We start from the raw sequence: 16,274 nt of genomic DNA on the forward strand, positions 1-16,274 counted from the left end.
AACTAGTGTCTTGGCCAAGCCACAGTTCTGTTTTACCCTCACAACAATCACCCATTCCAACTTGGTTGGTTTTAACTTGACTTTCCTATGCTGGCATTGCAGATTCCCTTTTCTTAATGAAGTATGAGCCTCAGACTGCCATCTGTACTAGTTTGTTGACTATTGTTGGATGCACATAAAATGTGATCGCAGTGTTACCCTCCTGTAAGCAAACCACTTGGCATTTAAACATAGTTCCAATGGTCAGTCCTAAAATAAGATCTCATGCATAGTCTCTGGCATGAGTTCTTGGGCTTTTTAGGCCTTTAAACTGGGATGTGCAATTTAAGGTAAACCCATTTTGACATTTTGGGTATATTTCTGTAACTAAAATTCTTTGAGGTAGAGAATTTTTATGTATCGGCTCTTCACAGCACTACAGAAAATACTCATTTCTGTCATAATACAATCTGTTTTAACTAGTATTTCCATTTGGCAAACTCAGAAGAGGTGCTAGATTCTTAGCTGGTATCAGAAAGCTGCCTTGAATCTCACTTAATTTCAAGCAGCTGAGAAACTCAATATTATAAATATTTATTAGATATGGTATTCACTGACAGGCTAGGCCTATAATTATACATTTACTATATATGCACACATGTGTATGTATAGTATATAATGTGTATAAAATATGTATGTTATATATATATAGTGTGTGCATAAGTTCTTATAACCAGGCTGTATCTTCTCAGTCATCTAAAAATTCATGACAAGGCTTTTGTGTGCCTGTACAGTGAGAGTCATTTCCTTGGTAATAGTAATTTTATTCTTGTCAGGAAATAACCAGTCATGCTCACCCGCACATACATTGACAGATCTCATGTTTGGATATACAACTAAGGGCTGTGTTTCAGGAGTGAATACTTCCCAAGGATTGGTGGGGTTTTTTTGGGTTTTTTGGTTGGTTTTTTTTTTTCCCTTTAACTTCGATGTTCTTTCACTGTGTAACCCACAACTTTCAGACTGGGTGGGAATACTGTTTCTTAATATTCTTCACCAATGAAATTGGAGGTTTTGCCTACTTCTTGGCATCCTTATCTTTAATCTCTTGCACTGCAATCTGTTCCCTGGGCAGCTCATTATCTCTTGTTTCTGGTAAGTGTCCCCAGGCTCACAAGAACAAGAAAGGCAGCATGTGCTTTGCTCCAGAGCCTCCTCTTTGTAAAGAGGGCTGAGGAACAAAATTTGCTTTAAAGAGAAGGTTAAACATTCAAGATACTGCAGAAAGGTTCAACTTCACTTCTTTGCCTAAGAAAAGGGAAAGTGTGTTCTTGTAGAACTGGAGCATCTTAGTCATAGTTTCTACAATGAGTTCATTCTTCTGAATTGTTTCTTAGTTTCAGCAGACATTGCTGTGTTTGTTTCCAGTTTACTTTTCAGAATTATTTGTGTAACCTAAGACTTGTAGGAAAACATTAACATTCACTGGATTACATAGGTAAGTATAATTCCAGTAAGATTTAAATATGTAAAAAAACTAACTCTTTTAAAGATTATCGTCATTAACTTTTATGAGACTAAGGTGGAAGCAGTTGACATGTCTGGGGATTATCTTTTGAAGAAATAAAGTAATTGTTAATTTTCATACTGTCTATTTTAAAGAATAAGTTACGTTTTAAAGTTATTCATTTTTAATAAAACGTATTTCTTCTAATGTGTTTTTGACATGTGACTAGGTTCTGTCATGGATTCATCCAGAGACTCAAGCTGTTATTATGCGCTGCAGTCAACCCCTTGTTGGAATGAGTGGCAAGCGGAATAAAGATGATGAAAGATACCTTGATATCATCAGGGAGGCCAATGGGCAAATCTCAAAACTGACTATCTATGATGCTAGGCCCAATGTCAATGCCGTTGCGAACAAGGTAACCGGATGCTTAATAGTCTGATTTGTAAAGGGAGGTGGGGAGAAGACTGAGTTTGAAGTTTTCTGTGAGGAGGTTTTTGGGAACAGTAGTAATCTTAATGTAGATAAATTTACATAATCAAATATATATTTATCTAATACTGAGGCTCAAGGCCATGAAAGACCTGGCAGCTCTGAGAACACCCCATCATCTGAGGAAGGACATACCGAGCATAGAATAGAGATACTATGCTACTATACAGAAATGTAGGTGGTACTAATGGGGAAAGGCTGTGCCGTACTTCACGTTATTGTCTGATATGTAACTGGTGGCATAATGGCTTATAAAGGCAAAATTTATTTATCACAATTCATGGCATGGCACGGTTTTGCTATCTGCAGGAAATGCTGTCATTTTGCAGCTCTCTGAGGCTGAGGGATCTGGGATTGTTTAGCTTGGAGAAAAGGAGGCTCAGGGGAGACCTCATTGCTCTCTACAATTACCTGAAAGTAGGATGGAGTGAGGTGGGAATTGATCCGTTCTCCCAAGTAACAAGTTACAGGACAAGAGGAAACAGCCTCAAGCTGCGCCAGGGCAGGTTTAGATTGGATATTAGGAACAATTTCTTCCCCAAAAGGGTTGTCAGGCATTGGAACAGGCTGCCCAGGGCAGTGGTTGAATCACCATCCCTGGAGAGATGTAAAAGCTGTGTAAATGTGGCCCTTAGTGACATGGTTTAGTGGTGGACTTGGCAGTGCTGGGTTAACAGTGGGACTCAATGATCTTAAAGGTCTTTTCCAATCTAAATGATTCTATGATCCTAACTTGGGAAAATCTCATCAGTGGCACCATGTCCTAAAATAGGGTGAGTTCCTGCTTCCTTCTGTGACCAGGCACATCGTTTGCTGTGGTGGTGATTAAATGCTTTGAGAGAGCAGCGGTAGAACAGACTTTTACTTGTGTGGCTTTTTAATTTCTTAACATCTAAATACATGTTTATCCTTTAGCAATAAAATCTAATGTTAGAAAAGTAACTTTAATTTAAACTTTAATGCTATTACGAATTTACTTCTTAGAGGCAGAATCAAAGATTCTTGAACTTACTTCTTAAATGAAATGTAGCTTATTCTTAACTCTTGAATTTAATTTTATGTGGCGAAACATTTTTATCATTTTTATTTATTTCTATATCAGTTCAATTTTAGTAGCAAATAACCAGGCAGTTTAAACACAGGAAAGGAGGATGATTTTTTTTTTTTGTGTGGTGGTGGTTTTTTTGGTAGCAAGTTTGCACTGGTAAATCTGAGATCTGCTCTCTTTTGAATTAGTGGTGCAAAGAAACAGACAAATCCTTTGAATTTTTTTCTAATTCTTAAGAAACAAAGAAATGAGCAATTTTATCCACTGGAAGTGATCATCTATTATGAGTTGAGTAATTGTTGTGTGATATACTTTACATTTTAATTTAACCTTAATAATCTGTTTGGGAGTAAGTTGATTTCTTTTGTATTCAGAATCATGAGTTTGTTTAGTCCTTGGTGGGAAAAGTGAACATAAATGAAGAAAAAAATACTGACATTGTAATGTCAGTTGGTCAAGAAAGGAACAAGGCTACGTGGAGCAACTTCAGTATTTTTCTGGCCATGTGCTATACTTAATAAACTTTGCCCCTTTGGATAAAGGAAAGCCCCCAAGTATTCTTTGCCAGAATGTGCCCCTCCAAAGCTTGTATCTGAGACTGATGTTTTACACAAGCAGCTGAAATTATATATTGCCCAACTACAAAATAAAGTGTAAATAAAATTCCCTTCTTGCTCCATTGAAAAGTTGCTACGTGAGTGTATATATACTAAAGTTAATTTTAGAAATATTGTTTGTAGGCAACTGGGGGAGGATATGAAAGTGAAGATGCATATCCCAATGCAGAACTTTTCTTCTTGGACATTCATAATATTCATGTCATGCGGGAATCTTTGAAGAAGTTGAAGGACATTGTTTATCCTAATGTGGAAGAATCACACTGGTTGTCAAGTCTGGAATCAACCCATTGGTTAGAACATATAAAGGTAACTTTTTACTGTTTGTTTGAAATAACATTTGTCTAAATCTGTTGTATCAGATTTGTTTTCTTTGCTAGAGTTTGAGATAGTCCTGATATGGAACACGTCAAACTACTTGGACTGCAAAACCAGCGTCACTGAGCGCTGGCTTTTTACCAACTAGTCTTAGAGTATGTTCTATCATTACTAAGCAACAGTGGGTAAAAGTCAACGTTTATTGTCTGCTTCAAGTCAAATGTCAGTCTTTAATAGAGGAATGCATTGTTATTCTGATTGTGTATTATGTGTGTGCAAACTGATTTATTTTGGTCTCTAGCAGAGCAGGACTTACAGGTAAGTGTCATTTGTGAAGGATTAGTAATTACTTTAGTTGTCAGTATGTATGTGACTATTTTGTGAATTATGGTTTTGTACATAAATCTTGTAAACTTTGTAATTTCCATCTTGTAGCACAAATAAAATATTTAAACTGGTAATTCACCAGTGTTCTTACCAGTTGACCTTTGAACCTTTTGCCTCAAGTACAGCTCTGCAAAAGAATTGAGTATTAGGTAATGAATTCTACTTAATAAATTTTAAATTTTGTTAGTATTTGGAAAATAAGCATATTAAAATGGTACAAGTTCCTTTTTCCAACAACTGAGACATTTCAGTCATTTAGTTAAAAGAAAGGAGACAAATGAAAAACAGAATTTTTAGAATATATCCTATGGTAAATCTTCTCTTTCTTCAAAAAGCAGCTTATGTTCTTCAGTTTATCAAGGTTACTGTTTTCTGTCCTATTTATTAAGAATTTGCTGTGAGATGAATTAGGTCTTACTAAGGGATTAGGGAACCAATCTGTTTGCCTATTTTTGTACAAGAAATTTACTTAATCTCCTAGAAAATTGTCTTCCAATTAGTATAGCATGCTCTTTAGGTCTTTTAGTTGAAACACTGACAATTTAGATTCTTTTTGTGTGCTTTGTGTAGATACAAAGAAATCAGTGTATATTTGTTTAGAACTATAATACTGATCTGTGTTTGGTGTCTGTTCCTCTTTGCCAGCTTGTCTTGACAGGAGCTATTCAAGTGGCAGACAAGGTATCCTCAGGAAAGAGCTCTGTGTTGGTTCACTGCAGCGATGGCTGGGACCGGACAGCCCAGCTAACATCACTGGCCATGCTGATGCTCGACAGCTACTACAGAACAATTGAAGGCTTTGAAGTTCTGGTGCAGAAAGAGTGGATAAGCTTTGGACACAAATTTGCATCGGTAAGAATTAGAAAATAATTGCCAAGAATGCAACATTAACACTCTGAAAAGCTTTTAATGTTAAACTACTCATTGTGCTAACGTTTGGTAATACTTTTCATTACTTTGGAATTCTGATTTAAAACATTTCCAGGTAAATCTGAGCAGAGGTTTTGTTTTTAGACCTGTTTGGTTAATATTTTTTTGCTATTCTTCCTCTGAGAGCTCATATTTTGTCCTTTACAGCCTTTTAAAAGCACAGAATTGCTAGGGTCACTGTGGTTATTGAGCAAAGAAAATGAGAAGGCAAAAAAATTGCGTCTTCCCAAACTTTTCAGAAGAAGATCAAATAAGGCTGGGACATGAGGCTTCTCCCTCACCCACCCTTTGGACTATTTTGAATGTTGTGAGAGGCAGATGCATCTTGCCAGTGTCTTTTAAGTGGTGTTTTTAGTACTTCTTCCCAAATGCTCTAAACTTGTCATAATAGCTCTCAAGAGGCTGTCACTGGTAATGCTGGCTCTAGCTCTGTTGAGTTGTCTTCTGAATGCTTGGAAGGTTAAGTAGAAATTGTTCATAGCAAGTCCTTAATATCCTACCCATGTGTAATACTAAGTCATGGGTGTTTGTGTTAGGAAACTTTCCAATGGAAACTTAGTGAACTTCTCTTAATTTTGGCAGCTAACCATTTAACCAGGAAATCTATGTGAGGAACATCTATGGAGAGGAAATCTATGGAGAAGCAGAATAGGTTGCCAGGGAGAGTGTGCTGGGATATGTAAACATAAAACAAGTTGGGAGCTTTACAAGACTGTTCCTTGTTGATGCTGAACCTTGTAATTAACACCAAGAAGTTTCCACACCTTCGAGTAGAAGTTATTTGCAGCTTGTCCCTAGTGGAATATACTAAAGATATTACTTAATATTGCTAAAACTGGGAAAATTGGCAATCTGGAAAAATGAAGAAATGGACAAATATGCCTATGTGTGTATTTCACGCCCACTTTACATTTGCAAGAGTGTCTCAGTCATTTGGAAATTCATGTATAGCTACTCAGCATGAATCACTTCACGGCTTAAGTGTGCTTGTAGGCTGTGGCAGGCTTTGATCTGACACTCTAAAGTGCTTTGAGGCTTAGGAGATTTGCATTTTGATTGTTGGGAGTGATATCTGCTGTAGTCCATTTCTTTTTGTGTGCTTACCTGTAGTCTTCAAGTAGTGATGTGTTCCATGAACCTTTGAAGTATTCTGTCTTCGTACAATACACTGGCTTGACGTTTTATTCTCTTTTGTATTTTTAAAAAATGTTATAGTCATGATACAGATAAAATCAGCTTTTATAACTAGGAGATTTGTAACCTAGTGCATGTGTTATGGTTTAATACAAAGCTTAAAAAGACGTGTGTCCTTCGCCATTATGAATAAATTCAAATAATTTATGGTTCTTTTCATTAAACCATTAATTTTAGTTTGAGTAATCAAAGGAGCTTGTTATCTCTAAGCAGATAATGTTTTCCTCCTGATAGTGAGGCAGGACTTTTACACCCTTTCCAGATGACTAGCTCAGTCCACTGGTTCATCTCTGACAATGTAGCAGCAATAAGGGTGATTTTAAATTTGCCTTTGCTTAAACTGCTGTTTTATTTTCCTAACTTGCTCACTCGAGTAATAATCTTTGGAAATGGTTGAAGGTACTCTCCCTTAGCCATCTGCTGTTTTCTAGGAGTACTGTAGATTTTGATTTGACAGGTTGTTTGGCTTAGAGTGAAAGTAGTCCTTTTCTGGAGTTTCTGTAGAAGCGGTGGAGTCACCATCCCTGGAAGTATTTAAAAGATGTGTAGATGCATCATTTAGTGACATGGTTTAGTGGTGGACTTGGCAGTGCTGGGTTAATGGTTGGACTCAATGATCTTAATTGTCTTTTCCAACCTAAACAATTACTTGATAAAAACTGATAATGGAAGCAGAAAATATTGTGATCATATGTAGTAGTTTAGTTTGGTAATCATTTGATAGAGCTGTGAGTTGTAATAGTGAGGACTAGGCACTTCAGTGCAGTTGGCACTTCCTGAACCTCATCTCTGGAACTGTTGTTATGCCTTCCCTCAATTGGGGAGTTGGACAAGAGTAGGTGTTTCTTTTATATTGTCTGGGTTAGAGCAAGGTTCATGTTTTCATGAACATAACAACTAAATAGTAGACTACTTAATAGTTCCTCTCTGTATTTTCTATCTAATGAAGTGCACAATAAGTTTCCTTGTTGAAAAGGAATTCCCTACCCCAGCTTTTCTATGCATAGCGAACTTAATGCACTATCCAGATGATAGAATTGCTTGCTGTGTGGAAGGTTGTTCTTATAATGCATTCTAGTATAAGAAATATGAGACAGACATCGTTATAGATGGAGAATACTCAGACATCCTAAAACTGCTAACTGTAGTGGAAGTGGAAGGACTTTCAGCCCTTACTGAACCCATGTATGACTGTTAACAGATACCACGGATTTTTAAACCAGGAAAACTGGAGAGGAGGGAGGCCAATTTGTTTGTTTTCCCTATGGTGCTTTTCTAGTCATGTGCTATTGCTGACTGAGTTCAGCTATTATCAATCCCTCATCTTCTTCTATTTTCTGCCGTTCAGTTCTATTATTCTAAACTATCTTGCAAGTCATTGTACAGAGTAGCGTACTGGTTTTATGATTTGTTACATCCTTAAGACATTAAGCCTGCTATCTTGCAGGCAGATAGACAATATCTTAGTTCAACATACATGATCATCTTTTGTCTCCTCCAGATAAGTGCATTCAAGCAGGATTATGGAGCTAATAGAATCTCTTCTCTGAATCTCTTACCTGGTCTCAGCTATCAAATGTGAAAAAGAAGCTTTTAACAAGCCTACTTTTTGTCTGTGGGGAGAATTCCTTTGTTACTTTGGACTCCTCACAATAAGTGGCTCACCCAAGCTTAGAAAATGTTGCTTTATTTCTTTGTCAAGACCATGAATGAATGTTTGAGCTCTTTCATGTTCTACCTCAGGGTGAATCTTTAGGTCAAGTGTGGTGGGGGAAGAGAAGAATCTATGTGGATAGTTTGATCTAGGTTCCCTGGTAACTTACAGAAGAAGACAAAGTATATAACATGGCTTTTGACAAACTTACTACATAAATATAGTTTGAAACAAGGCTTGTTTACTTGGAAAGTAATGGATGCTTTAACAGTTCTGCTTGTCCAGTAACTACAGACAAGCAGATAAAACGGAACCAGTTATCCCTTTGGAATATTTCTCAGGCACCTTTGGAACAGCTTTGCAGTATTTCTGTATATCTGAATCTCTTCTTGGTGCGGTGACTAATTTTGAAATCATAAGAACAAGTTGCTCTATTACAGAAGCATTAATATTCTACTGCAAAATAAGAAACAATGTCTGTTGGCCATAAAATAGACTGTTTTGGTTAACAGGAGGCTGTATTGCTTCGTTTCAGAGAATAGGCCACGGTGACAAAAATCATGCTGATGCAGACAGATCGCCCATCTTTCTCCAGTTCATTGATTGTGTGTGGCAGGTGTCTAAACAGGTGTGTGGTGGTGTTCTTCAGAAGGTAACATCGTTAAGAGATTACTAAATTAAAAACCTAGACTTTTGTTTAAACAAAAGTATTTGCAGAGGACAGCATACCCCTCTGCTCTGACGCTGTAGTCAAAAAGCGTGTTTTTACTTTTAAACCATACCATCTCTCTAATCTATTTCCAAAAGTGGTGCACAGCTGTAGTTACGTTGCTTAATCCAGCACAGGCTACGCATGGAAGGCTGCTGTGTCTTCCATCTGGGCTTCTCAGAAACACATGGAGAGATGTGACCCAGCAAAATGCTTTTAGCAGAATTGCATCCACCTATCTCAGTAGCGTCTGTTGTTTCACTTCATTTTTGTAAAGCTGTCCCTTGGAACACAAGAACAAATGTGCTTTTGTCAAAGCTTGGGAGCTCTTGAGTGTTGTGATTTAAACATTGCATTTTCAGTAAGTAATGAAACAAAACAGCAAATTTAGTCTGCTTAGACCAAGAATTAGAAATAATCCGTATTTTCCTGATTGGTGCACTATGCGTATCTTATTCTTTCGTGGTAGTAAAAATGCAACTGTAACCATTCTGGTTTTTATTCTTTTTAGAAATTAAAGGCAGAACGTTTTGAGGAGTTCTTTTTAGTGACAGTTTGAGAAAGTTGAACACCTCATGTCATCTGAACACTCTGCTATAATGCATATGAAAATACTGCCTTAAAAAGTATTTGTAGATGTATTCAGGCTTCTAAATGCCACCTTTAGCCTCTTAACCAAGGCATGTGCATCCTCCCTGCTTTTACAATGTAAAGAGCAAATTTGTCTTTTCTGGTTTTAGTTTCCTACAGCTTTTGAATTCAATGAGCAGTTCTTGATTACAATCCTGGATCACTTGTACAGCTGCCGGTTTGGTACTTTCTTGTATAACAGTGAGTCTTCTAGAGAAAAAGAGGTTAGTCCTTTTCTAACTAAAAAGCCATGTTAGTTAGAAATATATGCTTGTGTATATTGTACTGTTGTCTTGACTCTGGATGATCACAGGAAGTTTTGGTTGTGTTCTATTTGGTTGTATTCCTTGTATGACAGTGCTTTTGAACTGGCTTTATTTTCGTTATAGAATAGTTACATGGTAAATTCTTTGGGTTTGGTAACTTAAATACTCCGTGGCCACTAAAAGACTTCTCAAGCACTGGGCTTGGAATGTTTCTAATACAGTAACTTGTTAGTATAGTAACTTATGCTTCTAAGTAAATCAGAAGTGTATTAATTTTGGAATGTAACCATGGCTTCTGTGATGGATTTTGTGCAAATATTTACTGTTCTTATTTCAATTTCATTTTAGAAAGTGACTGAGAAGACCTTGTCATTATGGTCTTTGATAAACAGTGAAAAATCTAAGTACACCAATCCTTTCTATACTAAAGAGCTAAATCGAGCGCTCTATCCGGTAGCCAGTATGCGTCACTTAGAGCTCTGGGTCAATTACTACATCAGGTGGAACCCAAGAATTCGGCAACAAGTAAGTAAATTCTCTACAATGTACAAAATGCTTTTAGACTTTGGAAATAGGGTTTTGTGTCATAACTGACTTGTAGAATAGTCCTGTAATCTGTTCAGGTTTTTATTATTATATTTTTAAAGACAGAGAAAAAGCTGAAAATTATTATTGGGTTCTATTTTTTTTTTTTTTTTTTTTTTTTTACTCAGCTCTTCTCGGAACACTGTGAGCTAATTTCAGTTATTTCACAAGTCATTCTCAAGCTCTTTCTAGCCCCTTTTCTTGGGACAGGGCTGGAGAAGCATTTTTTAAGCGCATTTGGTGCTACTAAAGGGTGAATGACAACCCTTAGAAATAGGGCTTACTGATCCCTGAACAGTTGGGCATTAGCATCACAAACACATGTAGTTGCATTTGCTTAAATCTTTCCCCTTTTTTCTCAGAGAGCCTATGAAGTCTTCTACAAACTAAGATGACCTATTCCGTCCTTTCTCTTTCTAAACTGTTATCTGTATTGATGGCTTATGGCAAGATATTTTTTATGTAACTTTGACCCAACATTGTTTACACTGTGTAACAGTTGGATGAAAGCTGCTATTGAAAATTATACAAGTGAATCAGATCAGAAGCCCAGGAAAGCTGTTATCAAATTACACGTAGTTCAGTTCTGTGCTTTTAATGTTTAATATATGGATACTCGATGTTTGTTACAAACTTGCTAGAAATTTCAGCTATGTGGCACATAAAGATAGTGTTCAGAGACTTCTTTGTCTTTCTTAACAAGTTGTGGAGTTTTGAGTAGGAGAAAATAGAGGAGCAATTTCTTTGACAGAAGCAGTCTTCACAATGCAGCCCCTGGAATGAATCAGGAGTTTTCAAGCAACGCACTTCCTTTTTTGCAGTTGATCTCCTGCATTATTTACACCAGGAGGCTGCAAGAAAAGCAGACAGTCTGCTGTATTTTCTTACAAATATGTTGTCAGCTTTAATATAAAGTTCTAGTTTTAAAGCTTTTGTTGCTTGCTGTGAAAGATGAGGGCATTTTGCAAAAGGTGAATCCAAAGATTTATTTTAGAAAGTGAAGGGTTATAGGGCAAGCAAATTAGCTGTAAATCTACTTAAAAATGCACATTGCCATTATTCAGGAAAGGCTTTTGGCAGGAATTTCTTATTAGAAATGCAAGCCCATGGGATAATCTTCTGTGCTGCTACTACTGGTCCCACATTATCACCACTTTATATACAAAATGTAATAGTTTTGGGGTTGTTTTTTTTTGTTTGTTTGTTTGTTTTTTTTCCCTGCACATGAAATTTATGCTTCATCTTGACTTACACAACTGAATAGTGCATGTGGCCTGAATCAGGTTTTTTTTATCACCTTTCTTAGTGCCATTACTTAGAATCATGTTCTGCATCAGACTTTCAGACTTAAGCCTGATGAAGAGTCTGATCTACCACTAGCCACATCATTAACCCTACATCTCTAATCATCTTAGTAACTACATTCAGTCACCGATCCAACCTCCACAGCTGTTGTCTCTATTGGGGTGTATAGCGAGTGGTACGCGTCAGAGTGCTGCTTCAGCCTGTCTTGAACTGGTGAGGCATTTACATTTGCTCCTGGGACTGTGCTGCTAGTAGCTTTTAATTACAGGCAGTTAACTGTGAAACAGCAGCAACTTCTTGACAGGTATATACAGCTGAGGAGAACTTTCAGCTCTGTATCTGCCTTTTCCATTTGTTTCGTTACTCTATCTGAAAAAGGAAGCAGTTAAGATGCTCTTTCAGTGAGTAATCTCCTGAAAGCTGGGGCAGTTGATTTTAAACACATTCAAGCTTGCTTACAGAATTCATTATTAATTTTTTGCATGTATTTCACTTTATTTACACAAAGTTGCAAATTTACTATTAAAAAATGAAGGAAATTTTATCAGTAAGGGAAGTTTATTTAATCTGAAGACATGGATTCCATCTTAATCTGATCAGTGTAGCTAAAATAGTCTGGCTAAACCCTGTTTTTAAGGAAGATGATGAGACATCTAATCTCTGGAATCTAAAACCTTGTAATAAGTCAAGAAGAGAAAACTTTCGACAAGATATTCATACCTATCTTCCTCACAGTATTAGATATTAAGAAAATAAAATCCATATGCTCCAGGAAGTGCTGGCTGGTTTTATTGAGGTGGGAAGAACTTTTGTGTAAAAATTTTCTTTGGTTGAGAACAAGTGAAAGGCAGAGGGCTCTTGCATTATAGATTAAATGTTTCTGTTTAGCTACAACTTGTTACGTATGTTGGAAACTACAAATACAGAGTAATGCCAGGAAAACACAAATACTACACCAGCCGAATTGCGTAGAAGTAGTGGGACTGAAGTGATAAGACTAATACAGATTTCTTTCTAGCAGCCAAATCCAGTGGAGCAGCGATACATGGAGCTTCTTGCGTTACGTGATGATTATATAAGGAGACTTGAAGAACTACAGATCACAAATAATTCTAAGATATCCAGTTCATCAGCCTCTACGTCATCTCCCTCACAAATGATGTCCCAAGTACAAACACATTTTTGAAGGAAATGTTGGCTTCGTCCTGTGCTGTCACAGCAAGCGGTGCTTAACATAGATATCTAGCATAAAGAGGAAGATTTTAATGCCTTACATTAGACTCTCCTAACACAAAATATTTTAGGCTGTCTTCATTTGAGGACAACTTCAGAGCAAACAAAACCAACTTCAATTACGTGCCTTTTAGAACCTGTGGACTGGGAACGTTATTAATCAGCTTCTAGTTATGGAGGGCTTCAAGAGTTATTTTGGAAAGTCTGGTATAATTGAAGTGAATTTGATTGTTTTCATTAAGAATGCTTTCATTTATTACACTGTAGGTCATGTAAGGAAATTCGTGCTTAATCTTACATGTCATGAATAAACGCGTTAATGGCAATAGGAATATCCACATTATGTGAAATTAGGTAATGTGTATTCCTTTTAGGAATACCTTTGTGGAGTTCATGAGAGAAAAATAAATTCTATTGTAAGATTTCAGAGAGAAGTGTTGAAATTTTCTGGTTACCTGAGAATTGCAATTTTTCCTTTTTTGAAATAAACAAAAATATGGAAGGGATTTCACTGAAATACTTCTAATTAAGAAGTTCGGATAGTTCAATAGATAGTAAAATAGAAGAAAAAATCTATTTTTTATAAAAATAATCAATTTACAAATGACAGTTGTACTGGATTCTGAGAAGTCCTGTTTTGGCTAACTATTCAGCACTAAAGTGTATTACAAATTGTCACTGTTAGCAATATTGGCTCTTTGGATTAATACAGAGTAAAATGGTTCTAAAGAAGGTTTATATCATTAAAAACAGACCCACAGAGACCTTGCTTAAACATCCAGCAATAGCCATAGTATAAATGCTTGTGTTTGTCTTCTAAAAGTAAATGTGCCTGTTTAAAGGAGCTTTTATACCAAAGTAGGCAAAATTTTTCAGATATAAATACTATTGAAAACTTGTACATTTATAGCTTCCTGTTTAATTTAACTTTTGTTCAACAAATACATTAAGTATTTAAGGGACTTCAGTATACAAGATTTGCATATATACATTGAGCCTTCCAGTAAATTCTAGTTTCAAGCCTTCATTTCAGAGGCTTCTTGTAAACCTTTAATTTCTTCCTTTCAGGTAGTTTTTTTTTTTTTAAGTAGTTTCAAACATTTCTTATAACAGCACAAAACTTGCTGCTTGATAATTAATTAGTATTTTGCATATTCTCAGAAGTTTAATGATATTCAGGCAATCCAGGAAATACTGCAATTCCCAATTTGTAGGGGACTCTAATATTGTTCTTTTAAAGGAAATATTTTGATGCTTGAGGCTTCTGTCATTGTAAATTATTGTACATGTGGTGAGTTTTGATCTGCAAGATATAATAGGATTATATATATAAATTAAGTTCTGTGTAATTATATATAGTTTATTAGAAATTCTGAAAGTTTATAAAGTGTAAATATTTTGCATATGAAAACTAAATTTAAAGCTATAGTTCCATAAAATAAGTTGAAGTTTAGAGGACATCTGAATATTTTTAGGACTGTATTTTTTCAAAGGAATAGAAGTATACTGCCTCTTGATTTAATTCAGTAGATACACTGAATTGCACTATTGTTTCAGGGAAGCTCAGAGCATACACCGTGTAAGTTCTAAATACACATGATTTATGACTTATTTTTGTCCTCTAAATTTCATTCTCACATTAACATTCTTCACTATGTGTTTCCAAAATAACAATGTTGTCCCAAAATCTTGACTTGTTAAGGTAAATGAGGTGCATTATATCAGATAAATGAAGAAGGATACTCTATCGTTCATGATATATTTACATTTTGAAAGCTATGCATACTCTGGTATATTTGCCTTCTGCTTAGTTGTGGTTTATAAAAAAGCTATTTTTACTAGCATATTTAAAGTTTCTGTATTTGAGTTGAATGTATTGGTGACATCTCTGAGCAGTGTGGAGAAGTTCAGAAAATCTAATTGTTTTACTGTGTAAACACTACATATTAACCTACTGCATTTGGGAGAGTTTAATATAATGGAAAGGATCTTTTTGCACTTATTACATATATACCATTCTTCATATTACTGCTTCAGTCAAATTTCAGTCTTTGAAGCTTTCTAACAGCTCTGTGCAGGCTTGGATGTTTTGGTTCCCCCCCCCCCCCCCCCCCCCCAGTCAACACATAAGATACTTGTTTTAATTCTACTTTTTACATGGCAATAGTAGGCAAGCGTTTTTAATCCAGTACTTTTTGGAAAATAGTAGTTTAAAGTTGTGAATGTCGGCATACAAACTGATCAGTGTTAATAGAAAGCTCTTCTTCTCCTCATGATCCGGGCATGATCCGGGCAGTCACTGTGCATGGTGGGCACGGCCTGGTGCCTCCATCCCTGTGTACAGCAGCTAGAGCATCCATCCCCTGCAGCGGACGGCAAGCCTGGGGCAGTGAATGAGGGAGTTCCAGGCGCCATGTGCCTTTCCTAGAGGGGTAAAAGAGTAGGGGTGTAAACAACAACAGCTCTAAGTGCTTCATGTCCCATATGAAATGTCCATCTCGCAATGCTGTTTTGGTTTTTCCCTTTCTGTTTTTGTACTTCCATGCACCTGAGAAGATAAACTTTATAAATAAGTAACTGAAGCCCAGCACAAAAGCTAGGTTATGTGTTGGATGCCTTCTTTATTTGCCTTTGCCTTATCCACCCCAGCGTTACTGTTATGGGTATCTCCTAGAACTAGTTTGTGTGCTACCTCCTTTTGATGTATCTTTTTAACGCTGCTTTGAGTTCAGTTGTTGCCTCGCAGTGAGCATTTTGTCATGCTTGAGGAAACCGTCTCTCATACCTGACCAGTACTCTCCCTTGGGGACCGTGCCCCTGGTGACCGCAGGACTGCGCTGGAGCTGGGTGGGACTTGTGAAGCGACTTTGGGGCGTTGAGGGGGAGAGCTTAACATCCGTCTGCCATGTACGTGTGTGAGCGGAGGAGAAATAAACACGGTGTCAGTTTCAAACCCTTTGCCTCTGACAGGCAGTTTTTGGGGCGCGCCATCCCGAGTACCGCCGGAGGGGCTTCCCTCGCCCGCCTCAGCCCCGGCCCGGCCTTCCCCCGCCGCGCGGGGCCGCTGCCCGCCCTCGCGGCGGCGCGGAGGCCTGTGGGTAAAGCCCCACCGCCAGGTGACAGCTCTCGGCCGCCGCCGGGGCCCGAGAGGGCTGGCCTGAGGCGCCAGGGCCGGGCCGGGCGGTGGAGCGGGGCGGGGGACGCGGAGGGGCGGCAGCCCTCCATCCCGGCGGCGCAGCGAGTCCCGGCGGCGGCCGGAAACATGGAGCGGGGGGGGCAGCGGCAGCTGGGCCGGCGGTGGAGGGCGGCGGCGTGAACCGGCGAGCCGTGCGGGCGGCGAGCGCGGCGGCAGGGGCGGGGTCGCGGCAGCCCAGCACGGAGACTCTGGACAGGTGAGCGGAGCCGGCGGCGGCGCGGCGG

General features: G+C 37.9%; 2 protein-coding genes across 12 annotated transcripts in view; both read left to right on the forward strand.

Annotated features, from left to right (window-relative positions):
• Window positions 1-15,807, forward strand: part of MTM1 (myotubularin 1) — a 43,105-nt gene extending 27,298 nt beyond the window's left edge. For 4 of the 6 annotated variants that reach the window (XM_030498091.1, XM_030498094.1, XM_030498093.1 and 1 more), the window contains 7 exons: window positions 1,716-1,904; window positions 3,767-3,952; window positions 4,994-5,200; window positions 8,662-8,754; window positions 9,576-9,689; window positions 10,080-10,256; window positions 12,640-15,807. In XM_030498091.1, the coding sequence (XP_030353951.1) occupies window positions 1,716-1,904; window positions 3,767-3,952; window positions 4,994-5,200; window positions 8,662-8,754; window positions 9,576-9,689; window positions 10,080-10,256; window positions 12,640-12,807 (1,134 nt within the window). In that variant the 3' untranslated portion in view covers window positions 12,808-15,807. The remainder of the gene's footprint in view (window positions 1-1,715; window positions 1,905-3,766; window positions 3,953-4,993; window positions 5,201-8,661; window positions 8,755-9,575; window positions 9,690-10,079; window positions 10,257-12,639) is intronic. The other 2 variants (XM_030498095.1, XM_030498096.1) reach the window with 1 other exon arrangement.
• Window positions 15,808-15,935: 128 nt separating this feature from the next.
• Window positions 15,936-16,274, forward strand: part of MTMR1 (myotubularin related protein 1) — a 44,292-nt gene continuing 43,953 nt past the window's right edge. For all 6 annotated transcript variants that reach the window (XM_030498098.1, XM_030498099.1, XM_030498102.1 and 3 more), the window contains exon 1: window positions 15,936-16,246. The gene's annotated coding sequence lies outside the window, so the exon portion shown is untranslated. The remainder of the gene's footprint in view (window positions 16,247-16,274) is intronic.

Source organism: Strigops habroptila, chromosome 9 (assembly GCF_004027225.2).
Source record: "Strigops habroptila isolate Jane chromosome 9, bStrHab1.2.pri, whole genome shotgun sequence".
Classification (NCBI taxonomy): Eukaryota; Metazoa; Chordata; class Aves; order Psittaciformes; family Psittacidae; genus Strigops; species Strigops habroptila.